General features: G+C 36.5%; 1 protein-coding gene across 1 annotated transcript; it reads left to right on the plus strand.

Moving 5' to 3' along the window:
* Nucleotides 1-1,421: 1,421 nt before the first annotated feature.
* Nucleotides 1,422-25,149, plus strand: LOC128225157 (uncharacterized). The gene is made up of 13 exons (XM_052935201.1): nucleotides 1,422-1,540; nucleotides 3,907-3,967; nucleotides 4,760-4,903; nucleotides 5,844-6,041; nucleotides 7,992-8,114; nucleotides 11,917-12,182; nucleotides 14,070-14,253; nucleotides 15,063-15,198; nucleotides 15,320-15,462; nucleotides 17,615-17,758; nucleotides 19,490-19,507; nucleotides 23,248-23,379; nucleotides 24,392-25,149. The coding sequence occupies exons 2-13, from the start codon at nucleotides 3,940-3,942 to the stop codon at nucleotides 25,105-25,107; spliced, it is 2,232 nt and encodes a 743-aa protein (XP_052791161.1). The 5' UTR covers nucleotides 1,422-1,540; nucleotides 3,907-3,939; the 3' UTR covers nucleotides 25,108-25,149.
* The last annotated feature ends 1,839 nt before the right edge of the window (nucleotides 25,150-26,988 follow it).

Consider the following 26,988-nt stretch of genomic DNA (forward strand, 5'->3'; position numbering starts at 1 on the left):
AACCCCGTTGGCTCGAACTCCAAGGGACCGGCGAAAATAACTCGAGTCCCTGGAAATTCGAGCCAAGCGTGAAAGCTTATCTTGAGTATATAGAAATCGGTCATTTACATCCAGTTCAAGTAAATGAGGAATTCGAGCCAAGCGAGTTCGAGCCAAGACTGTACTTTGATGACATTTGTAAATCACTTGACTAGCAAGCAGGGTGAAGTAAACATCGAAGTTATAAAATAATAGCGTGTTTCATTATCATAATCATGATAAAAAATAGGATGTAGTTGTTTGTTGAATATCATTAACACATAAAACATCTTTTTCAGTTTTTTACTGTTTCCGTTACCAATGAACGAATGCGAAGTTTGGTCTTTTTGTCGGCCATTAATTCCTGACATAACCAAACTGCAGAAGCATGAATCCAGTGTATATTCATCAATTTTTGCTCATTCAGAGAAATTAGTGCTTGTGTGCATATGTTTGAATTACAATTACATACAGTCGAACTCCGATGGGTCGAACTCGTTTTGCTCGAATTCCTCGTTAGCCCGAACTGGATGTAAAAGACCGATTTCTTTAAACTGTAGGTAAGCATTCCCACAAGGCTCGAATTATTTCCGCCAGTCCCTGAATGTTCGAGCCAATGGGGTTCGACTGTATGAAATAAAATACTCTGCTTGTTTAAACACATGCATTGTGTTTATTTGTTTATTTAACTTAAAGTGGAGAGACTAAAAGAAATTATGTTTGGCATAAGTAAAATGAAATAGAAAATATAAACACATACAGTTTATTATGCAGACGACTTACTCTTTGTAATCATTAACTGTCGAATCCCGTTTGCTCGAACTCGCATGGCTCAAGTTCCTCGTTGGCTCGAACTTGATGTAAAGGACCGATTTCTTTCTACTGAAGTTAAACGTTCCCGCTTGGCTCGAATTTTCCGAGGCTCGAGGTGCCTTCCAGTTCGAGGCATCGGGGTTTGACTGTACTTCTATGTAATGAAAATACAGTCGAATCCCGTTGGCTCGAAATCGCATGGCTCGAATTCCTCGTTGGTTCGAACTTGATGTGAAGGACCGGTTTCTTTCTACTGAAGTTAAACGTTCCCGCTTGGCTCGAATTTTCCGAGGCTCGAGGTATTTTCACCGGTCCCTTCAATTTCGAGCGATCTGTGTTCGACTGTGTACTTCTATGTTGCGAAACTAGACTTAATGTAATAAACGGTTAATCGTATTTTATTCGGTGCTTTTTGCGGGGGTTATTGTTCTTTGGTGTCTGTTTTTGTGCAAATTAATGCGTCAATATCCTTGTTCTGGATGTATTTTAACATTGCTACAGGTCTCGTAGGATATTCAGTTGCAGACAAGATCGATCGCTGGTGGGAAATCAATGTTACATCAGAGTGAACAACCATTCTAGCAGCCCTGGATAAATATGGCGATAGTTTGGTTAAGCGGAAAATAACTTAACTGGAATATGGTATAATATGTGTCATTTTCATTGTGTAATCTACGCTTAGGTACGTTCTCGGAGGAAGTAAACTTTAGTAAGTGTAATAAATGTTTCTTTTATATTGTATAATGTATATGGTCGTAACATTGTAATTAAGCATACATTTAGTCTGATCTAGTATCCAGAAAAAGATCCAGATCAATATGTCAGTAGTCTGAGTTTGTGTGGAAACGTTAAATGTTATTAAGAAGTTAGGGCGGTATGAACGATTATTTAAAAAAAAAATCCTTATTTGTATGTCCCTGATTCTTTTTCCCCTGTCTGTAGAGTACTTAGAATCATATCTTTATGCAAGATAGCATTAATTCCGGTTTAAGTATTGATGCTATTGAATTGATTATGTTGCAATTTGAAGATATTTTATATGGTCATTTTAGGGAAATCGCCCGGATAACTCCAAAACCGTTCAACCAATCGTTACTTATATTGCGATGCATGGGGCTTAAAGCTGCACTCTCATATATTTACCGTTTTGATAAAAAAATGTCTCGGAATGAGCCAATGTTTGCGTAAATGTCTGTAAACCAGTGATTAAAGACTGCTGACGAAAGATCAGATTGCAGATTTTCATATTTTCGTTCGAAAATTAATGTTTATAGCTAAAAGTGTTACTAACGGTTTACGAAAAATGATAAAAACATCAATCTTGAAGATATATCTGAAAATCTGCTAAGTGGCTTTTTCTTTGGCAGCAGTCTAATATCACTGGTTCCCATGCAATTTCGCATAAATTGGCTCGTTTCAAGATAAAAATAAGAAGTTGTTAAAACATTCAATCTCTAAGAGCGCAGCTATAAAATTTAATACATCAAAGACAAAACTAACGTTTTTTTTTTCGTAAATGGGATGGAATACGTCATAAAAAGCATTGGACATATAATGGCCATAATATCGATGTTGTTGATAATTTAAATTATTTAGGCACTGTGATAAATTACACTAGAAGTTTTACATTCAATCAAGAGGATTTGATTGGAAAAACTTTTAAGGCTATGAATACTTAATTACCATTGACTGCTGTATTACGACGCTATACACTTACATAAGTCGAATAAACTGTCTGTTCTGTTCTGTTATAAATTTCTGCCAATTTTATTGCGAGTGAAAGTGTTGTATCACCAACGGCTATTTTGTCATTTTATAAACTTGGCGAGGAGTCTCTCAAGGCGGGGTCAACTTCAAAACCAACAGGTGTCATGCTGAGTCATTTTAATTATAAACAGAGTTAAGTTTTCTATTAAAGCTGCACTCTCACAGATTGACGTTTTGTTTGACAACTTTTTTAAAACAAATTCTTGAAAATGAGTCAAATTTTCCGTAAATATCTGAAAACCGGTGATATACGACTGTTGACGAAAGTTCAGAATTTTTTTTTATATATATGATAAAAAAATGATGTTTTATGCAATTTTCTTAAAGCGTTAATGATGTTTATAGCCATAATCATTAATTTTCGAACGCAAATATATAAAACTGCGATCTGATATTTTGTTATTAATCTTATATCACTGGTCTTCATATATTAACGCAATAATGGCTTCTTCTAAAACAAAAACTATATAATAAGTTGTCAAAAGCTTTGAGGCGAGGCAACGTAACTTCAAAAGCGACAGGCGTCATGTTGGGTCATTTCAATTTTATTTCACACTCACAGATTGACCGTTTTAACATTTTTTATTTTTGTTTTGTCTTGGAAAGAAAACTTTTTTGCGTAAATACCTGCAAACCAATGATAAAAGATTGCTGACAAAAGATCAGATTGTCATATTTCCGTTCGAAAATTAATGTTTTTTAATGGCTTAAAGCGTTACTAACGGTTTAAGAAATATGCATAAACATCAATTTTTGAACTTGAATTTAAAAATCTGCGAACTAATATGTCAGCAGTCGTATATAACTGGTTTCCATAGATTTTCGCAAACATTGGCTCGTTCCAAGACAAAAAATAAAAAAAGTTGTCAAAACTTTCAATCTGTGAGAGTGCAACTTTTAAGCTCTCGTATTTAAAATCAATACATACGCATGCATACAAAATATATTTTGAGTGAGACACCCTTAACTACTTACTAAATAATGCATTTATGGAAAATATTAATTACTGATAACAAGATTGTAACCATGTATTTAATAGCTGAAAACGAACAAATGTTAAATGTCTGGTGGGTCCTAAAAGATTAACAGTGATCAACTATCGTCTCATGTGGTAGAAATACCGTGTTTTCTGCCCCTTTCTTTCAAATTAAACACAGTATCCTCCATAAGAACCATTGTTTTCGATATTTATTTAGCCTTTTCGGTATACAAAAACGATTGTATTAATTGTGGTTACTCACATTTGTGAGTAAGAATGCATCTTTAACCATGCACGCTGATTTACTAATTTACATGCACAACTTTCAGTGTTGTCATCCAACGCCTTCCAAACTGGACCAGATGACTGTTAATGTCAGTGAATCCGAAGGTAAGTGGCGTTTGTTTGTTTTGTATACAATATAATGCACGAATAGAAAATAAAACCAATATTGTGTGTGATAATACTGCATATATAATTGCACTGATTCAACTTTCAACTAATTTATGTAAGCAAGGACTTCATTGATGACCTTTTGGGGGATTTTAAATGTAGTGTACGTCATTATTATAACAACAAGCACGTTACTGGCTATTTGTTACAAGAATCATCTCTCGTGACCGAATAAAAACATAGAAGAAATTTGTTTCGCGTTCTGGTGAAGGCAATCTTTTGTACAAAAATGCGAATTCATTGCACGAAATATTTTAAGTATGAATTGACACTTATACTAGTTAATTATTTTTGTACCTCGTTGTTGTTTGCAATTTCACTTCGCGCTTTTAGGTTAAGAACATAAAATGATCACGGCTTTAACTCTGCACAATCCACCTAATGAATTTTAAATGAAATGTTTACATTTTGATCGATTTCACGCATCATAGAAACAGAAAACGGTAAATGATTTCATGTGTAAATCGTCTGCACTTTACGTGGAACTAACTTCTGAAGAGGCGCACTCATATTTGTATTCATATATATTCACTTAGTACTGTCTATATATTGTGATGATATATAATGACATTTCGATCGTGCCTTGTTTAACTGATTGACGAGCTCGTTTTGGGAAGTTCCTTTGCCAACTCAACTTAACTTAACTCCGTCTTTTGCATAAAACATTTCAACAATATATATAACTCTTTTAACTCTTGTGAAATTTTCGAAAAAATGTCTCCTTTACAGAGATTATCCTTACCGCGGGTAAGCGGGATGGAAAGGCAGTGGTGCGGCTAGACCGGCGCCACGCCCCGGAAGTTCAGGGCGCAAAGATACACCACGTGACCCACGGGCCTTACAAGGGACTACTTATTAACAAAAAAGCACACAGTAAGTAATGCAAATGGATATCACTGTGACGCATGGACCAAACGAGGGTCTTCTTAAAAATAAGAAACCACAAAGTTAGTAATTCCACGGATATCACTGTGACCATGAACCATATAAGGGACAACTTATCAACAAGAAAGCACATAGTAAGTAATTCCATAGATATCACTGTGAACTTTATGACACTATAGCAGCATTTAGTGGTTTATTGTTTTCTTATTCACTTGTTATGACTTTTTACTCTAAAAATGAATATTTTCAGTCCGCAACACCTTTGACAAATACGGTTGACATTCCGACAACTCTATACATTCAAAGTAAAAGCAATACGTGATTGAGTACAAGCATATATGAACATTCCTTAACACAGGATGTGAAAAAAATCTCTATTGTTTACAGGGGCGATTCCAGGATTTCGCTTTAGAGGGGGCATAACTTAGTGGCTTTAACTTTTGATTTGCGCCCCTCCCAGAGAACCGAAATATATTTAGGATAAGGTGTTGGCAGGGTGGTTAGGGGGTACTCCCCAAAGAGAAATTAATTTCTAGTCCGAAAAGGTTTATTTTTGTCGTATTTTATTACTCTATGTCCTAATAAAAAAGGGGGGAGGGTTGGTGCATGCCGGGTGCATACACCCTTGATCCGCTTGTGGTTTACCTATTTAGATGACTGCCATAAGCCACCTATGTGAGGAGTATATCTGTTGAACAAGGTTCAGTACAAAGACCCTCGCAATCAGGCCGCAAAATGTAATCTATTGTTTAAATACTGTTGTTTTTTTCTGTCTCTGATCTTAAATACGCGAATTTCAATGGATTTTTTGACTAACAATGATTATCGCAATATTTTATCCTCATTTCAGCGTACACAACATCTAAAATAGTGCATTTCTGTAACGTGTACGCATTGATAAATCTCTCATTTTTCCTACTTACTACAGATTTAGAAAACGGAGACCCCTCCGAAGCTCGGCTCGAATTCTTAGCATACTTGATCAACAAGGATCAGAACAACGCCCCCGTGCAGGACGCATGGAATCTTCGGTTCTGGTTTCGGGGAAAGCCGGATGGGCTTGCAAAGAAACGCGCTTTTACACAGTATTTCCAGGACCTTATGCGTCCCGACAACTTCCCAAAGAGTAAGTCATTCGGAACTCCTCGGCCATTTTTATCGAAAACAACCTCAGATGTATGCCGGAACATCAGCAGTTGTAGTTCGTATTTTTTTGAATTTTATCATTAATTAAATGTAGTGATTAAGCTTGTATTTATTGATCTAAGTTTAAATTGATTACCAGTAAAGTATATTATTACAAACATAAATAAGATTCCCAAGAGTTAAGTCATAGGGTTTAACTGCTAAATTAAAATACTACGCCATCTACTTGCAGCGGACTTAAACAAATCGATTTCTGAGTATGTAAAACGTCCAAAATACATCCTATATCCGAGGTTGTTTTCGATAAAAATGGCCGAGGAGCTCCAAATGATTAAGTATAGGTTACAGATCACCATATAAATGTCATATTTTATTAATTGTACCAGATCGGCGAGGTGCAACAAACAAATCGACTGATAGAATAAATTCTACCTTTCTTAGTGTTCAGTGGAAAGTGCGGAAAATGCCCTGCAGATGTCTTTATATATGCCATCGGGCATGCACGTAATTCAAAATAACACACTTAAAACCACCAGTTAATTACTTAATGGAAATTCGGCAGTTGTTTCGATACTTAATGGGAATTCTGCGGTGTTAATCGGCTTCATGGATCCTTTGGTTGTCAGAGTTCTTCTCAATGATTAAATGTGAATATGTCCATTCATCCCATTGATGGAGACATGCGCATGAACACTATGTTATAGTTAGATGACATGAAGTAAATTTTAATGATTAAGAATGTCCGTAGTGGGCGTAGCGAACGAGACCTTCTTAATCATTAAAATATTACTTCAGGTCATCTAGCAGTCTTAGAATACACCCTCATTGGCTTACACATTTGTCAACGCAAAATCTTACGCAGGGAGTATGGGACGAGTGGCAGAATAGTGCGGATCTTTAAGCATCCGCGATAGTTGAAATTCTTAATCGGGAAGATCTCATAGAAAAAAATTCAATTCTAACGTTGACAATGTGACAAAGACAATAGTCCATAACAAATTATGTTTCGCTTCGTTAATTGTAACAACGGTTATGCAGACGTGCGCATGAAAAGCTACAAATAAGTTCAAAATAACATCAAAAAATCTGAACAACAAAACAAATCGAGCTAGAATTAATGCCGCGATGTAAATGAAGACCATTGCCTATTGAAATGGTCACAAAATACGCCAATGTTTTGAAATATCAACAGAGTTGAAATCAACTTTTCAGACTACATGTCAGCATGCATGTGTGTCATTCTTTTCAGACCACATGTGTGTCATTCTTTTCAGACCACATGTGTTTCGTTTTTTCCAGACTACATGTGTTTCATTCTATTCAGACTACCTGTGTTTCATTCTATTCAGACTACACGTGTTTCTGTGTTTCATTCTATTCAGACTACATGTGTTTTATTCTATTCAGACTACATGTGTTTCACTCTTTTCAGACTACATGTGTTTCATTCTTTTCAGACTACATGTGTTTCATTCTATTCAGACTACATGTGTTTCATTCTATTCAGACTACATGTGTTTCACTCTTTTCAGACTACATGTGTTTCATTCTATTCAGACTACATGTGTTTCACTCTTTTCAGACTACATGTGTTTCATTATTTTCTGACTACATGTGTTTCATTCTTTTCAGACTACATGTGTTTCACTCTTTTCAGACTACATGTGTTTCACTCTTTTCAGACTACATGTGTTTCATTCTTTTCAGACTACATGTGTTTCATTCTTTTCAGACTACATGTGTTTCATTCTATTCAGACTACATGTGTTTCACTCTTTTCAGACTACATGTGTTTCATTCTTTTCAGACTACATGTGTTTCACTCTTTTCAGACTACATGTGTTTCATTCTTTTCAGACTACATGTGTTTCACTCTTTTCAGACTACATGTGTTATTTTTTTCAGACTACATGTGTTTCCCTCTTTTCAGACTACATGTGTTTCATGAAGAAGGCGATGGTGCTTATGAAGAGTTACCTTCTTCTGAAGCGGGTGGAGCTGGAGGTGGATCAGGTCAACAAGGTGGCCACGCCCGAGGAGTCACCGAAAATCAGTAAGTATGGATATATGGGGTGTTCGCCTGTATAGAGTACGAGTGTTGTTGTGTTGCCATCTAATACAAATACAATGCAATATGAAACCACTAGCGGTTTCTGTGGTAGGGGTGGGAGGGGGCACCAGCCACCTCCATGCAATCGTCCATATTTATTGATATTACTTATTATGTCAATATCGAAGAAGAAAAATGTAATTAAGTACGCACCGAAACTCAGTGAGTAGGGATATATGGGGCGTTAACCTGTAAAGAGTACGAGTGCTATGGAGTTGCCGTCTAATACCAAATTAAGCAATATGAATCCAGGCCGTTACTAAGGGGCGCAACATTAAGACGTGCGTCACTCGTTCAAAATCGAAATGGATATGGCATAAAAACTGTGTATGGGTGATTGGGGTTACTCAATCAGGACAATTTCTAGACCAAAAACGGTTCATTTTACTTTTTTGTCTCCGCTATTGACTTAAAATGTAAACTTGGACAATTTTCGGGCAATGATTGTAAATTATCTTTAATTTTTAATACTTTTATCTGTATTTTAACCTCAATGCACTTTAAAAAATTGAAATTTGATATAAAAAAAAATATCAAAAAAAAAAAGAAAAAAAGAAACGTTATATAGTTTATATAGCTGAAATCCAGCTATACTCGCTCATGGTGGCAGAGATCTATGCTACTTGTCAGGGGAGATCACTGCGTATGTGATCGACGCATTCTCTTTTTTTTTTAAATATTTCTAAACTTTGCGCTTCTGTAACTGGGTTTCAATTCAAAATCTCTTGCATAAAGGGGTACAGTCATTTTCTTCTTTTGTGTGTGGTGAGTGTGTGCGTGCGTGCGTTTGTGTGTGCGTGCTTTCGTGTGTGCGTGCTTTCGTGTGTGCGTGCGTGCGTTTGTGTGTGCGTGCGTTTGTGTGTGCGTGCTTTCGTGTGTGCGTGCTTTCGTGTGTGCGTGCGTGCGTGCATGCGAATTCTTTCTAGTTAAATGACTATATACGTTACAATACAATTGACAAATGCAACCACAAACATATAAACTGTTCGTTGAACTACATTTAACCGCTGTGGTCCAAACACCTTTCAGTAAATGAACTTCCTTAAACAAGGTTGGCGGGGGGTTTTGCGCACAATTTCCAACCGAAACCTCCTTCAATCGATGTCATAAAAACCACATTATTACTATTTGATAAGGAAGACAAGCTTTATGTACATGCCCTACAACAATGGCCCTTTGTTTTGTAGTGAATTACGGAATCAGCAAAGTTGTGTGAGTGATTAAAGTACAACATCAGCATTGTTTGTGATATATTCATGACCGAACTTCTTACTATAGGCAAAAAATATAGCACTATGATATCGCAATAAAATGATGGTACGTTATAAGATCAGTGTGTGTATACCACGTGATAAATTGCGTCATAAACGCAACGTCGGACGGCAATATTTTGCTTCGAATGAAGACTTTAAACAAATTCGTTTTTTACCAGAGTTTGATTGAGCATTGAGTTTCATAAAACACTTCGACAAACCTTTTCACTATACGGCCGTCTGACGGAGCACTGCCAAAACATTATTTTAGAAACGGGTTTGTCGAAGTGTTTGATGAAACTAATCATTTTATCAAACTCCGGTAATAAAACGAAGGCGGGGCTCTTTAAGTGGCATAAACTGCCCTTTGTTTGATTTAAAATGGCGTAGTAAAAGAAAAGTTATCTTTTGATTTAAGTCTTCATTTTAAGTACAATGTTGCCTTCCGACGCACAGGGGCAGGTTGCGTTGTTTTGACACACCACGCCCCCTTCCGTTTTTTTTTATCATTTTTTTTATATTAAATTTTAGTTAGAATATGTTGTGGTTACTGTTACATGTGAAAATTGGCAAAAAAATACAAAGAAAATAAAATAAAAAAATAAAAATTTGCCAATTTTCACAAGTTACAGTTACCATATCATGTTCTTACTAAAATTTGATAAAAAAAAATTGATAAAAAAAAAAAAAAAAAAAAAGGACGGGGGGCGTGGTGTGTCAAAACAACGCAACCTGCCCCTGTGTTCCGACGTAGCATATATGACGCAATCTATCACGTGGTATACACATACTGACGATGAGACATGCACATGGAGACGCGTCATCAAAGATGATTCATATAAGAGATGGGGGAGATATGGACTGATTTAGACAATTGAATGAGAGGGAGAAATATGATGAGGCAGGATTAAGTGAGTAGGGGGATACAGTTTGGTTATGGAAAGAGTGGTATGTAAGAAAGTTGAAGATAGGGGATAAGGAATGATTTTGACATTGGGGTAAGAGGGGTTAAAGATTGAGAGGTAAGGTGGAGAGGGTTTGGAAACATTCGGGGTAGGAAAGGGTGGTAGGGAAGAGAAGGGAGAAGGAAAGAGAGAGTGATAGGAGAAGATGCTGTATAGAGACAGCTATGGAGGCAGAAAGCTTGGGTAGGGATATTCAAAGAGGGTGGGGTAAATGGACGAGAGTGGAGAGGTAGGGAGAGAGGAGGGGAGATCACGAAAGTGTGAGAGACTTCAAGGTATGGATAAGTTGCTTGATATACAATAGATTACACTAAAGTTTAATTTCCGAAAGTTTGTTAAGACCAAAACAATAGTATTACACTAAAGTATAATTTCCGAGAGTTTATAAAAACCAAAACAATAGTATTACACTAAAGTATACTTTTAGAGAGTTTATTAAGACCAAAACAATAGTATTACACTAAAGTATAATTTCAGAGAGTTTATTAAGATCAATACAATAGTATTTCACTAACGTATATTTTCAGAGAGTTTATTAAGACCAAAACAATAGTATTACACTAAAGTATAATTTCAGAAAGTTTATTAAGACCAAAACAATAGTATTACACTAAAGTATAATTTCAGAGAGTTTATTAAGACCAAAACAATAGTATTACACTAAAGTATAATTTTAGAGAGTTTATTAAGACCAAAACAATAGTATTACACTAAAGTATAATTTCAGAGAGTTTATTAAGACCAAAACAATAGTATTACACTAAAGTATAATTTCAGAGAGTTTATTAAGACCAAAACAATAGTATTACACTAAAGTATACTTTCAGAGAGTTTATTAAGACCAATACAATAGTATTACACTAAAGTATAATTTCCGAGAGTTTATAAAAACCAAAACAATAGTATTACACTAAAGTAAAATTTCAGAGAGTTTATTAAGACCAAAACAATAGTATTACACTAAAGTATAATTTCAGAGAGTTTATTAAGACCAAAACAATAGTATTACACTAAAGTATAATTTCAGAGAGTTTATTAAGACCAAAACAATGGTATTACACTAAAGTATAATTTCAGAGAGTTTATTAAGATCAATACAATAGTATTACACTAAAGTATAATTTCCGAGAGTTTATAAAAACCAAAACAATAGTATTACACTAAAGTATAATTTCAGAGAGTTTATTAAGACCAAAACAATAGTATTACACTAAAGTATAATTTCAGAGAGTTTATTAAGACCAAAACAATAGTATTACACTAAAGTATAATTTCAGAGAGTTTATTAAGACCAAAACAATAGTATTACACTAAAGTATAATTTCAGAGAGTTTATTAAGACCAAAACAATGGTATTACACTAAAGTATAATTTCAGAGAGTTTATTAAGATCAATACAATATTAACAAACTAAACCACAAGTTCAGAGAGTTTATTAAGAACAAAATCACTAGTGTTAACCTTAGCAACCGTTTCAGAGCGTTTATTAAAAACAAAACACTATTATTATAATAAACAATATTTCAGAGAGTTTCGTTAGCCTGTTCACCCCGGACATCTACCAGTACAACTTTGTTCCCGAGATCTCGATGAGCAATAAGACGTTTTTAACGTTCATGGTGAAGGCGAAATGTGACGTCCACGTAGCGTTATCGGCGACGTACGGCGAGCTGCACAAACGAACAATCGAGGTGCTGATTGGCGGGGAGGGGAACACCAAGTCTATGATTAAAGACGGGGTCGAGGGAAGCATCCGCGCGGAGGCACTCACTGCTAATGTGCTCAGTGGAACGGTGGGTTACAATAGGTTTACATTCGACTATTTTGTAGATCAGAACTACTTGTTTTTTTACGATTTGTTAAAGCTGCACTCCCATAGATGGACAGTTCCGTCATGTTTTTAGTTTTTTATTTAAGAATCAGCTGATTTTGGTATCAATACCTTAAATACAGGCAATTATTACAACCCACAGATTTCAATTGTTTGGGAAACTGTTAAAAATAACATTTTTCTTCAAGCGTTAGTAACGCTTTTATCATTTCTCGAACCTTAATATAAAAAACTGTGATCTGATTTTTGCCGGCAGTCTTGTATCACTGGTTTCAAGAAATTACTCAAAAATTTGCTCATTCCAAGACAAAAAAATATTTTAAAAAGTTGTCAAACCGGTCCATCTGTGAGAGTGCTGCTTTAAGTGCGAAACTATTGAAATTCAAAAAGAAAAAAATCAACAAAATTTGTTGTATAAATGGACAGTAAATTAAAAATGTAATTTATGGTTCGTCATAGGGACATACCTGTGCCGCTTTGGTCCGTATCAAATGTCTAGACATCTTCATCATACGTTTTTCTTCTTGTAGTTTAACAATTTATCTTAATTTATCATTTTCTTAAACGTCCAGTTACGGATTGCTTGTACCACATTGGAAGGCCTTTTTCTAGATTTTGTTTTTATACATTAGATCTTATTTTTTTTTAAAAACTATCGTGCAATACTTGACGTGGGGATAAATTACAATAATTCAATAAACAAGCGCTACTTATTGCATGACAAACTTGGCAATATGGTGTAAAACCGTTGTTACGCACACTACCAGTAATTGAAAATGTTCAACACTAGCGATTCGCGTTCGTGTATAATTCCAATTACTGCAGTAGTGGGAGAAGTAACTTTAACTTATGGCTTTGAGGATGACAGATCAACTGATGTTCATTGATTTCCACAACCTTCAATAGTTATTCATGTATCCGGTTTCTGGGCACCTTGTCATTCTTGCCTCAATATCTCGAAACTTCTTAAGCGTTATAGGCTTAAGAAGCTTATTTCAATTAGCCCAAATACATTTGATGTTGATAAATGAAAAATGGTTTACATGTATTGTGATTATCATAAAGATTATTCCTTTCTAAAGAATATAAACTCAAAGATGTAAATATAACGCAAATTATCGAAAAACAAAAATAGTGAGCTTAGATTAATCATGTTATAAAGGACTAAAGAAGTTTCGAGAAATTGGGGCCAGAGTAACTATAAAGGAGAAAAACCTGAATTAATAACCAAGAAAATATTAAACTATGACAATGGAATTGACCTTGACCTTTTGACCTGTCGTACCTGCTCTAGGACTTTCTATGTAAGAGGTCAACACGATATCGAGTCGGGCGCGGCCTATGCAAAAACGGGCCGTTCCTATTCTGAGTGAGTGAAACTGCTTGAAATTGTCCATGAGTATCAAAATGACCTTGACCTTTTCCTCTTTCTCGACTACAGGATATGCGCTTTGTCTGATGTGGGGTAGGGACTGCACAATGGGCAAGAGCGATCACTAAGCTGATGTTGAGAATATCTATGTATTTGCCAAGATTATTTCAAAATTATTTTGTTTTCTTAATCCAAGGACTGTCGATATTTCCAGGTGAGCTTGGGACATTGCTTTATAGAGGTGGGGCGGGGCGCGCACCATTGGTTGGGGCGATCACTTCTACAATATTTAGACTATTGAAAGTTTTGCGAATTTATTATTATTATTATGCTTCCATGACCTTCGATATTTCTAAATGAGCTTGGGTAACCATGTTTTGAGGTGCTCACTATGGGGAGGAACGATCGATAAGCCGATGTTTAGAACATTGAATGTATTTGCCAGGATTGTTTTAAAATTTGTTTTCTTGCTCTCAGGACCTTCGATATTTCTGGATGAGCTGGGGTAACCACTGTATCGAGGTGGGGCGGGGTGCTCACTACGGAGAGGGACGGTTCTTGGTCTGGGACCTGCCCGACAACAAAAAGTTTGACATCACTTCTCTCGCCGTTGCCACTGACAACACGTCGCACGGGCAGTTTGAGTTTGCGGAACTATTGGGTATAAACATTTATTTCGGTGTGTTTTTTGCTGTTCTTTTTTTGTTTTGTTTTAAGTTAAGTTTGAAAGAAAAGTTAAGTGTTTTTTCGTCACTTTTTTGCTGTTGTTTTTAGAGTTAAGTTCTTGACAAGTGGAATGAAACGTTAAATAATTACGGTAACATATTCAGAAAAAAAATTCATTCATTTAGTTTCATTTGATGGTGACCCAAACATATACATAGGAAAGAACATTTGAACTTATAACTAATAGTGTATCAAGTCGCAACTGCAACATGATCAGATTTTGTTCAGAACTGTGAGAGATTGGGCCGATTGTTCAGAACTGTGAGAGATTGGGCCGATTGTTCAGAACTGTGAGAGATTGGGCCGATTGTTCAGAACTGTGAGAGATTGGGCCGATTGTTCAGAACTGTGAGAGATTGGGCCGATTGTTCAGAACTGTGAGAGATTGGGCCGATTGTTCAGAACTGTGAGAGATTCGACCGATTGTTCAGAACGTTGTTAAAGTTAACAACGTGAGTTAAAGTTAACAACGTAAGCTAAAGTTAACAACGTAATTAACGACAACGCGAACTATCTCCACATATCTGAATATAAACAAGTTCACATGAAACAAATTTTGTTAAAAATACAGCAGGTCACAAGTGTATTCATTTAATTTACCGAACAGTAACGATTTCAAAGTTAACAATAATGACGTTTACAACGTAGTTAACTTTTATAAAGTTCTGAACAATAGGCCCATTGTTTGTTTTTAACTGAATACCCCCCTTATCACCCCCTGCACACCCTGTTCTCGCCAAGAAGTGGACACGGACTACAGCGGAGAGGCACGCCGGGAGCGCGTAAGGCGGCAGATCATGTGTGCTGCTCGGAAGCAGCGTATTCTCCACTTCCTGGAGGACGTGTATCCTAACACGCTTTCCGTGCAAGAAATAATACAGTATGTAATACAATTTTCTGACTTTAGATGTCTCTGGTATATGTTTTATCCGTTTCAACATTTTCAATTGAAATAAAGAGAGTGTTTCATGCCGTATAATTATAAACCTTTCACCACAAAGACTGACATGCAATCGCGGTACCGGGGATCCAGGGACGCTGGTGCAGCTGATGAAGGAATTGGAGCGGACCCGGCACGTGCGGGAGGTGGAGGTCGGCCGCTGGATGCGGCTCCAACACGAGGCTCAGAACGGAACTACACATGGTATCGCACTTGTTCGATGGTGTAGCGGTAATGTTTGGTTGCCCTCGATTGTTTTGATAAGCACGCAATTAAACATTCCCGTTGAACCATTTTCACATTTCTAGCAAAACTTTAGTCTATTTTTGTTAGTATTTACTGAAAACCAAGGACATGGTATTGGACAAAAAAGTACTATTAATGACAATCATTGAATGTCTGTTTCAGAAACAGACCTTGTTTTGTTATTCAAAATAGCAATTGCAACAAGTTTGTTAACTTTCCCTTTTGATTTTAAACGAGGTTACACTCCCCTGTTCTTTCAATTAAACAAGATTTCTCACCCCCGTTCGATGACTTTCCCTAATGCATTCAATTGAAACGGTTATCTTTCCCGTGTGAGCTTTTCTTAACATGGCTACTCCCATTCGTGCGTTTACTTAACATTGTTGCTTTTCTTCATGTGTTTACTTAACAAGGTAAAGTTCCACATTGCGTTTACTAAACAAGGCAACTTTTCCCTTTGTGTTTACTAAAGAAGATAACGTTTCCTCTTGCGTTTACCAAACAAGGTCACGTTTCCTTTGCGTTTACTAAACAAGGTCACTTTTCCCTTACGTTTACTAAATAAGGTCACTTTTCCCTTACGTTACTAAACAAGGTCACATTTCCCTTGCGTTTACTTAACAAGGTAATGTTCCACATTGCGTTTACTAAACAAGGTAACGTTTCCCCTTGCGTTTTCTAAACAAGGTCACTTTTCCCATGTGTTTACTCAACAAGGTAACGTTTCCCCTTGCGTTTACTAAATAAGGTAACGTTTCCCCTTGCGTTTACTAAACAAGGTAACGTTTCCCCTTGCGTTTACTAAACAAGGTAACGTTTCCCATGTGTTTACTTAACAATGTAACGTTTCCCTTTGTGTTTACTAAACAAGATCACGTTTCCCATGTGTTTACTAAACAAGGTAACGTTTCCCCTTGTGTTTACTAAACAAGGTAACGCTTCCCATGTGTTTACTAAACAAGGTAACGTTTCCCCTTGTGTTTACTAAACAAGGTAACGTTTCCCCTTGCGTTTACTAAACAAGGTAACGTTTCCCATGTGTTTACTAAACAATGTAACGTTTCCCCTTGTGTTTACTAAACAAGATCACGTTTCCCATGTGTTTACTAAACAAGGTCACGTTTCCCCTTGTGTTTACTAAAGAAGATAACGTTTCCTCTTGCGTTTACTAAACAAGGTCACGTTTCCTTTGCGTTTACTTAACAAGGTCACTTTTCCCTTACGTTTACTAAACAAGGTCACTTTTCCCTTACGTTACTAAACAATGTCACATTTCCCTTGCATTTACTTAACAAGGTAACGTTCCACATTGCGTTTACTAAACAAGGTAACGTTTCCTCTAGCGTTTTCTAAACAAGGTCACTTTTCCCAAGTGTTTACTAAACAAGGTAACGTTTCCCCTTGTGTTTACTAAACAAGGTAACGTTTCCCCTTGCGTTTACTAAACAAGGTAACGTTTCCCATGTGTTTACTTAACAAGGTAACGTTTCCCCTTGTGTTTACTAAACAAGGTAACGTTTCCCCTTGTGTTTACTAAACAAGGTCACGTTTCCCATGTGTTTACTAAACAAGGTAACGTTTCCCCTTGTGTTTACTAAACAAGGTAACGTTTCCCCTTGCGTTTACTAAACAAGGTAACGTTTCCCATGTGTTTACTAAACAATGTAACGTTTCCCCTTGTGTTTACTAAACAAGATCACGTTTCCCATGTGTTTACTAAACAAGGTCACGTTTCCCCTTGTGTTTACGAAACAAGGTAACGTTTCCCCTTGTGTTTACTAAACAATGTAACGTTTCCCCTTGTGTTTACTAAACAAGGTAACGTTTCCCATGTGTTTACTAAACAATGTAACGTTTCCCCTTGTGTTTACTAAACAAGATCACGTTTCCCATGTGTTTACTAAACAAGGTCACGTTTCCCCTTGTGTTTACTAAACAAGGTCACGTTTCCCATGTGTTTACTAAACAGGGTCACGTTTCCCCTTGCGTTCACTAAACAAGGTAACGTTTCCCCTTGCGTTTACTAAACAAGGTAACGTTTCCCCTTGCGTTTACTAAATAAGGTAACGTTTCCCCTTGTGTGTACTCTACAATATAACCTTTCCCTCAGAAATGAAGATGGTACGAGAGATGCCCCAGCTGACGAGTCGGGAGCAGCCCACGGTTGCCCTGGTTACGTCGCTGTACTGTGAGAAGCTTGCTATGGACGCCATGATAGAGGATAAGGTCACATTCGTCAAATACAAGACCGAAGGTATTAAACCATAGTTCGAAGTATGGTATCGGTCAGGGATGGTTCATGATGAGTTTTGTTATATAATTATTTACATTCATCAAGATGTATTCCTTTCACTTACCGACCAATCACTTGAACAAAAACAAATGTGTAGGGCTGTTTTCATAATTATTTCAAATTGTTAAATAATTGTACTCACAATCGATGACCGATACTGTCGCATATGGTATGCACATCGAATCTCAAGGTTATACATGATTGAAATAATTCACTGTATTGGTCAGTTATTAATATCACGCAATCCGATTAGCTACATCGTTCTTTTATCCAATTAAGACCAGTTATGAATAACTTCAACTATAAAAAACTAATATCATGAGACGTATCACATATATCCATTATGTCACATTCAATATGAACAAATTAAAGGTAGACTCAATGTTTTGGAGAATGTTCTTTAAGAACTAAACAATGAAGCAAAATATGTTTAACTTACAAATATTTGGAGAAAATCAAGGAATCCCACATGACTTTCATGAAATACAAGGCTTGCACAATATTTCGGGGTGTTAAGTTTTTTTAATTCTGGTCGAAGAGAGCAAAAAGGAGCTATTGACATCCCCGACAAACGAAGATTATAGAGGGTATATTGGAGTCAACCTATGGTCGGTCGGTTGGTTGCAATCTTTCCTGTCCGGAATATAACTTAAAAACTACTGGATCTAATTTAATAGATGGGTTATGATATAATATAATTAAAGAAAGGGCAGTGAACTAGAACTCATAACGTTTTAGCAAATCACAGAGTCATTGCCCTTTGTTGAGTATATTTGTTGTCAAACGTTTGTCCAGGTAATGAAAGCTAGTGGATGGAATTTATTGAAACTCTACAAACGGTAAAGTACAAAGAGAGGAATTGCAGTTAGGCTGAACCATTACTCAATTTTAGAGAGTTATTGCCCTTTGCTAATATTTCCTTGCCCGGAGCGTAACTTGAACACCTTTGATTTGAATTTATTAAACTTCATACAATGGTAAAACACAGTGCAAGGACTTGTAATGTACAGGAACCATATATCTATTTTTTCAGCTTATTATTGACCTTTTCAGTTTTCTTTTGCGGAGCACTACGTAAAACTACCAAATGAAATCTAATAAAAGTTTTTATAATGGTAAAGCAAATTGAGAGGAAGTGCTGTGTACAAGAACCACGATCCTATTTAAGCCAAATACAGAGTCATGCACTTTAAAAAAATCATTACTTGAAAACTACTGGAAAGAAAGTAAGTTAAATTCATAAATTGATAGAGTACAAAGGGAGGAATTGCAGTAAACAATAACCATAACTCGTTTATAGTCCATTACAGATTTATTGCCCATTGTCATTTTTCTTGTCCGGAGCATAACATGAAAACTATTGGATGGAATTCAATCAAACTTCATACAGTGGTAAAGCAAAGTGAGAGGAAGAGTGTTGTATATAATAACCATAACTATGTTCAGCCAATTACTAAGTTTTTGCTCTTTGTTACTTTTTCTTGTCCGGAGCATTACACAATGAGAGAGAGTGCAGTGTACAAGAAGCATTACTCTATTTTAGCTAATTGCAAAGTTATTGTCCTTTGTTACATTTTCTTGTTATAATTATTATATGCATTTAATTTTCTTTAAACAGCAAAGAGAGACTTGTTTTCTTGAAACAAAACTTACGTCTCGTATAAATATTTAAGTTGTTTTTATTTCGTTCAGTCCGCCGTAGCTTTCTGGGTAAGTTATTTTGCGGATGGTCCTCCATAGTTTGTTGTTCGCACGTTTTAGTTATCAGACTTGATTATCATAAAAATATTCAAGTCAAATGTCTTTCTACCAATCTCAACTTATTTTATCACATAAAAGCATAGAAAACATGTAAATTATTGTATGATTTACTCTTTTTTTAAAGCGTATTTACTCATAGAATATGTTGATAAAAACGTTTGTAAATATTTCAACATAGACAACAAAAAAGTACAAGAGTAAATGGAGGTTGTACTCAATTACATTTCTTGCTGTAGAATTTTTGGAATGTTGACCAGGGTCTTTAATCAACATATTCTATAAGAGAATGGGCTATTAAAAAGTGGTTAAAGCTGCACTCGCACAGATTTACGTTTTGACAACTTTTTTTTATTTTGTTGTCTTGGAATGAGCCAATTTTTGCGTAAATATCTGCAAACCAGTGATATAAGACTGCTGACAAAAGATCAGATCGCAAATGTTCATACTTCCGTTTGAAAAATAATGTTTTATGGCTAAAAGCGTTAAAAACGGTTTAAGAAAAATGCATAAAACATCATTTTTTGAACTTGTATATGAAAATCTGCGATCTGATTTTTTGTCAGCAGTCTAATTTCACTGGTTAACATGCATTTTCGCATAATTAGCTAGTTCAAAAGCAAAAAAATAAAATAGTTGTCAAAATGTTCAATCTGTGAGAGTGCAGTTTAAAATAAGTTTAGACTGACATTGAGATTTGACTTAAGTATTTTCGTCATATCGGGCCCAGTTGCTTGTTGGCTACCCCCGTGTGTTCTACGGAATCCCGGTGGGGACATGGCGGTGTCGTATCTCGCACCGTGAAAATCGAAAAAAAAAAACACGCGAGAATTCTCGCGATGTCCCTTACAGGATTCAAAAGTTTACATTTGTCACGTGTGTCACCGTTTTAACTCTGTTGAATTGCATTACCAATATGGTTTTAGAAACTGACCACTACGTTTACCGCAAGTTGCCACAAATATATGCATAATTATGTTTTTTCCCCTTTCCTCTAGAAATTAACATGTAGATTTGTGTTCACTTAATATAATTTTGTGTGATTTCCCACATTAGTTTTACCATTTTGTGATCTCAATTTTATATCATGTTGTTCACTCATAGTTTCCGGATTTATAGTTATAAGCAACATGTGTGTCCATTGTAACGCCGCATAGCAGCATCGCCGCATAAACGTGTTGTGTTTTTTTTTTTCCTTTAATGCGGTGATTTTCAACGCATAAACAGGGCGACCACGTGTTCACAGAAATTGCTTATATGGGCAGCAACTGTGCCTTTTAGCCACATATAGAGGATTAACTTTACCATTTATTATAAAGCATAAAAATAGATTTAATATTTCAACAAAAACGATGGTGATGACGTTGATGATGATGATGATGATGATGATGATGATGATGATGATGATGATGATGTCCGTCCGTCCCGAAATCTTGTGACATGGAAGTCTCCAGAGTCACTTACATTTATTCATTTGTGTTTGAAGCGGTGTACCTGCTTAAATTATTTTTATTTCTTTTGTTCCAGTTACGAAATAATTATGGCCCTTGATTCGATCAAAATTAAGATATTCTTTTCAGAATAATTTTAGTGCTCGCGTAGCTCCTTACCTATAACACATAGAGTCACAAATGTTCACCGGCATGCGAAGTTGTACACACGAGATTTCATTTATACATACATATATCAATGACAGTGCTATAGTCCTTGACCTTGTCAGTAAAAAATGTTTTTTTTTTGTTATTTTGTGGCACACAATGCCCTTTAGCAACCATTGACGTTTTTCACAACTTTGCTTATTCTACGTAATGGTAACCTCCCCCCACCCTACCCCGGTGTGAGTGTGGGGGAAAACGGGGGCTTTACCAGGGATTGGTTCAAACACCCTGATATTCCCCGGGTTTGGTGCAGTGGTTACAAATCACATGTGCATACCTCATGACTTATTGCAATGGACGTTGGAACAAGTAAAGTTTGAAAAATATTTTTATCAGTCGAGCCAAACGTCATTTTAAATGTTTTCGCAGAATAATCAATTGGTTTGGTTCAAATTTAAACCGATCTTACTTAGAATTTACGTCTCTAAAAGTCTAGTTCAAAGCTTGGTTAAGTGGACATAAAAAAAACTAAGTCCGATCTTGGTGAAACTTTATCAACCACATTGTACTAGTATGTTGTTTTTTATGCGGCGAAAGTGTGCCTTTTTGCCACATAAGAAAATCCTGTTTATGCGTTGAAAATCACCGCTAACGTGGTCGATTTCGTTTGTGCGGCGATGCTGTTATGCGGCGTTACAGTCCATAGTAACTAGACTTTCAGTCATTTTAAGATTAAAATTGCACATATTTCTATTCAAAATGTTGTTTTTTAAGAACTTTGCAGAATATTTAAGATATTCTTATTTTGTGTTTAATGTAATTTTGTTCTTAAATGTATGTGTCAAAACTAGTATGTGTTCAAAAGACATAGAATCATTTATTTCCATGCAGGGATAATTCCATATCATGCATATGCATTTACATGGGACGCTGGTATTTTAATGATGCAATCCTTGGCCAAAATTTCAACTTGTCGGAATTTTGTAGAACGATGCAACACTGTAATTTTGGCCAAGGATTTCATCATTAAAACACAAGCAAAATATAAAATATTTCACACATGTAGACGCAAAAAATAGCATAGTCTTTTATAGGCTAATATCTATTTTGATATATTTTCTGTCAAAAAAGTTAATTAGAAATCAACGTCACTTACTTGTTTGTTTACATAGGTTGTGACCCGTGGTGACCCCTTTGAAGTCACGTGATCCCTCACCTTGATACCGCGCAGTTTTAATGAGGAATTTAGAAGCCCAACGTGGGTAGTTACTCACAACAGTATTAAGCCAATTGTAGTAGTTTAGGTTAGCGCCAAACTTGGTTGTAGTATCAACGGCGAATAACATCTAAAAACGTTTCACAACCGCGTAAAAGAGAAAACAGACAAGTACGCCCTAGCTAAATTGGTGCTGAACTGGCTCTATGCTAATTGTCTTTGGCTCTGGTCCTGGGCAAATCGTTGTGTCACCCCAAGGGGGTTTTGGACTCTCTTCCTTTGAGAGCCGTTGGTAATATAAGATATATTTTTTTATCCCAATTAATTCCAGCACTTGTGTTTCATGTGAACACAATTTAAAAAAAATGATTTATGGAGTTCTTACTTTCAAAACAATTTTGTCATGTCGGATTAGTATATTAAGTACGTCTACAAAGCAACATTTTTTAAGACTGATGCAATTTCTATCTTGGAAGCGGTTCACGTGGGAACCACGTCCCCCTACACCTCCTCTAAACCACCAAAACCTTGATTCCCTACTGGGTAATCGGAACAAGAGTAGAACATAGCCCCAACCTGAACATCTTACTATAACTGTCACAACCCTTTTTCAGGGGGTCAAATGTAATTTATTTTTGCGTTATTTTAAGTGAGGACATGTTCGATGCGGAACAAAATGACGGATTCTTTGAGTATTTGGGTATGTACTCAAAGAATCCGCCATTTGTTCCTCATCGAACATGTCCTCACTTAAAATTCCGCAAAATATAAATTACGTTGGACCCCCTGTTATTCTAGCAGGTGAATTGCCTTTCTGGGCTAAATAAGTGAGCAATCTAAATACTGTTTAAGCATAACTCCCGTCCTATTTGTTCCAGCTGGCGAGTCGCAGGTATACACAGTGGGAACTATAGGGAGGTTTAAGGTGGTCAGCACGAAGTTGGCCCGCTACCCGACCTCCAACCAGGCGGCCAGGATCTCTGCGGAAAACGCCATCACTAGGCTTCTTGGTATGTTAAGGTTTTGTAGAAAGGCTATATTTCTTAACAATAAAGTAACAAATATGTCTTATTTCATTAAATCTGCCTTATATATCTGTCTTAGATGTCCATGCTGTTGCCCTCTCGTTTGTTACGCTATTTCAAAATGAAAAAAAAACAATCAATTTTAATGAATTCATATGTTGCCTCATTTGAATTTAATGATGAATAAGAGAATATGATTTGTATGGATAAAAATGTTAGCCTTTACATTTTTTTTCAATATTCCACAGTTAAAAACGCGCCAAAATATCGCTAATATTTTTAACTGTACACAAATGAGTTAAACAAAATAATGCATTTAAATGAATAAGATAGTTTTACCTCGAATTACTTTGTGACCCTTCAAACCTTCATTATCGACAACCCATACTCAATGTGTGTATACCACGTGATAAATTGCGTCATAAATGCTACGTGGGAAGGCAATATTATGCTTCGAAGGAAGACTTTGAACAAAGATAACTTCACTATTTCTTCACCTTTTTAAATGAAACTTAGCGCAGTCTACGCCGCTTACGGAGCCCAACCTTCGGTCTTTTACCAGAGTTTGATCAAGAGTTTAGTTTCTTAAAACACTTCGATAAACCTTTTCACAATACGGCCGTCTGACGGAGCACAGTCAAAACATTATATTGGAAACAGGTTTGTCGAAGTGTTTGATAAAACTAATCACCATATCAAACTTCGGTAATACAACGAAGGCGGGGCTCTTTAAGCGGCATAGACTGTCCTTTGTTTTATTTAAAATGGTGTAGTAAAAGAAAAGTTATCTTTGATTTAAGTCTTCATTTTAAGCAAAGTATTGCCTTCCCACGTAGCATTTATGACGCAATTTATCACGTGGTATACACACACTGATACTGAAGTGTTTGTGCTTATGGGTACGACAACATGTAACTGCAAATTGTAGGTTATCAAAACAATCGAATGAAATCAAACTATAATCTGAAACAATTGGTATTTGTTTGGGTTTTTACAGGCATTTTTAGCAAGATTGAGCACGTGTTTCTCGTAGGTGTCGCAGGGGGCGTACCCAACCTCGAGGAACCTTCTCAGCATGTGCGTCCCGGTGACGTAGTCGTCTCGATGACGTCAGAAAGGAATGATCCAATGTACATGCACTGTGCCTCGATTCATAAGGAAAGTCGTGGACGGCTGTATTCTTATAAAACTCGAGCGTTCAGCTGCCAAAACAAGATTCTTCAAAATGTAGCACTTAGTCTGGATTCAATTGTACGCTCTGAATGGATGAAACCAAGGCCATGGGAGTTATACATCGACGAAGCTCTGGAGCAATTAAACGGGCAGGAAATTCACTTCAAGCGACCTTCAAGTGACAAGGAATTGCGTAAACTACGGCTTGGTGGTAACGTTATATCTTTCGAGCACCCTATGGCCACGTCTAAACACGACATGAGGGTCAACGCCCCAAACGTGCGTCACGGGGTCATCGGTAGTGGGAAATTGATAAGTAGGGCACATGAGCTCCGTGCAGATTTTGCCAAACGATTCGGTGTCAGAGCGTTTGACCTTGACTTTGAAGCAGTGCTGGAATCCCTGGAAGGCAACAGGAATGAAAGTTTTCTGGTGGTCAGGGGGGTATGTGACTATGTGGATGGGAAGAGAAAAGACTGGCAGTCCTACGCAGCCCTCGCGGCCGCAGCATACACCAAGGCCTTACTCATGGCTCTATGAATAATGAGCATCTTGGTATATTTAAGGAATGAATTGCGGGGTTGATGTCATTATCGGGGTATGAACGCAATTGGGTTGGTCAATGTGTGTGGAGTCCGAAGGACTCCACGCGTACTTTGACCAACCCAATTGCGTTCATATCCCCGATAATGACATCACCCCCGCAATTCATTCCTTATATTTACACCAATAGTTCATTATTTCATTCAAGAATTGTTAAAAAAATACTTCATTTCATTTAAGAAAACCTTTCAGTAATCCGTTCTTACCCATTCTGTAAATAGAACGACCCGACTATAACCGGAAACATTTTTTTCAAATGACGTCACAATAACGCGGGAAAAGATCAACCACTTGAAATCACTTTAAAACGTAAAATTAAAACACTTCTGGTAACAATATATTTAAAATATAATAAACTTACACTTTTAAAAATGTTGATCTATATTTTACGGGACCTGCAGACACAATACAACCAATAACAAGATCAATAGCTTTCATGTATATTGTTATGCAATGAATTACGATCCGAACATATCCGAAGATGTTGCGTTCATCGATTGATGAACGCAATTGCCGAAAGGCAGTTCATTTAAGGAACGGAAGTTGAGGTGTAAATATTGGAAATTGAACATCAATGTGTCATCGTGACTCTGTACAAATTGTTCACCAAGTCCTTAATCAAGGTTCCATTTTAATTGAACATAAATGTGTTGTCATTAAAATATAAAGATTTGTCACCAATGTTTTAAGTTTTTAACCATGGCTCTATTGGAATCGAACATCCATGTGTTGTCATGGCTCTATAAAGACTGATCACCAAGGCCATAATCAAGGTTCAAATATAATTGAACATCAGTGTGTCATTATGGCTCTATAAAGACTGATCACCAAGGCCATAATCAAGGTTCAAATATAATTAAACATCAGTGTGTCATTATGGCTCTATAAAGATTTATCGCCAAGGCCATAATCAAGGTTCAAATATAATTGAACATCAGTGTGTCATTATGGCTCTTTAAAGGTTGACCACCAATGCCAAAATCAAGGCTCAAATAGAACTGAACACCAGTGTGTCATCGTGGCTTGATAAAGATTGACCACCAAGGCCATAATCAAGGCTCAAATAGAACTGAACACCAGTGTGTCATCGTGGCTCTATAAAGATTGACCACCAAGGCCATAATCAAGGCTTAAATAGAACTGAACACCAGTGTGTCATCGTGGCTCTATAAAGATTGACCACCAAGGCCATAATCAAGGCTTAAATAGAACTGAATACCAGTGTGTTTTCATGGCTTGATAAAGATTGACCACCAAGGCTTAAACAAGGCTCAAATACAACTGATCATCAGTGTGTCATCGTGGCTCTATAAAGATTGACCACCAAGGCCATAATCAAGGCTTAAATAGAACTGAACACCAGTGTGTCATCGTGGTTCTATAAAGATTGACCACCAAGGCCATAATCAAGGCTTAAATAGAACTGAATGCCAGTGTGTTTTCATGGCTTGATAAAGATTGACCACCAAGGCTTAAACAAGGCTCAAATACAACTGAACATCAGTGTGTCATCGTGACTATAAACAGATTGATCTCCAAGACCTTAACATGACATTATTAGAATTGACCATCAATGCGTCATCATGCCTCAATAAAGAATGACCATCAATGTCGTATTTAAGGTTCTTTTATATTTGAACATTAATGCGTTATAATGGTTCTATAAATATTGAACACCAAGGTCTTAATCAAGGCTCTGGTAGAACTGAACATCAATGTGTCATTATGGCTCTATAAACATTGATCATCAAGGTCTTAATCAAGGCTCTAGTTGAATTGAACATCAATGTGTCATGAAGGCCTTTTAATTATTGATCA

Source organism: Mya arenaria, chromosome 2 (genome assembly GCF_026914265.1).
Source record: "Mya arenaria isolate MELC-2E11 chromosome 2, ASM2691426v1".
NCBI lineage: Eukaryota > Metazoa > Mollusca > Bivalvia > Myida > Myidae > Mya > Mya arenaria.

What these genes read in the sequence shown, in the direction of transcription:
- LOC128225157 (XM_052935201.1), top strand. Translation starts at nt 3,940, where the DNA reads ATGACTGTTAATGTCAGTGAATCCGAAG. An exon ending in CTAATGTGCTCAGTGGAACG is followed by an intron (nt 12,183 to 14,069) that starts GTGGGTTACAAT and finishes TCTTGCTCTCAG; the next exon opens with GACCTTCGATATTTCTGGAT. An exon ending in TGAGTTTGCGGAACTATTGG is followed by an intron (nt 14,254 to 15,062) that starts GTATAAACATTT and finishes CTCGCCAAGAAG; the next exon opens with TGGACACGGACTACAGCGGA.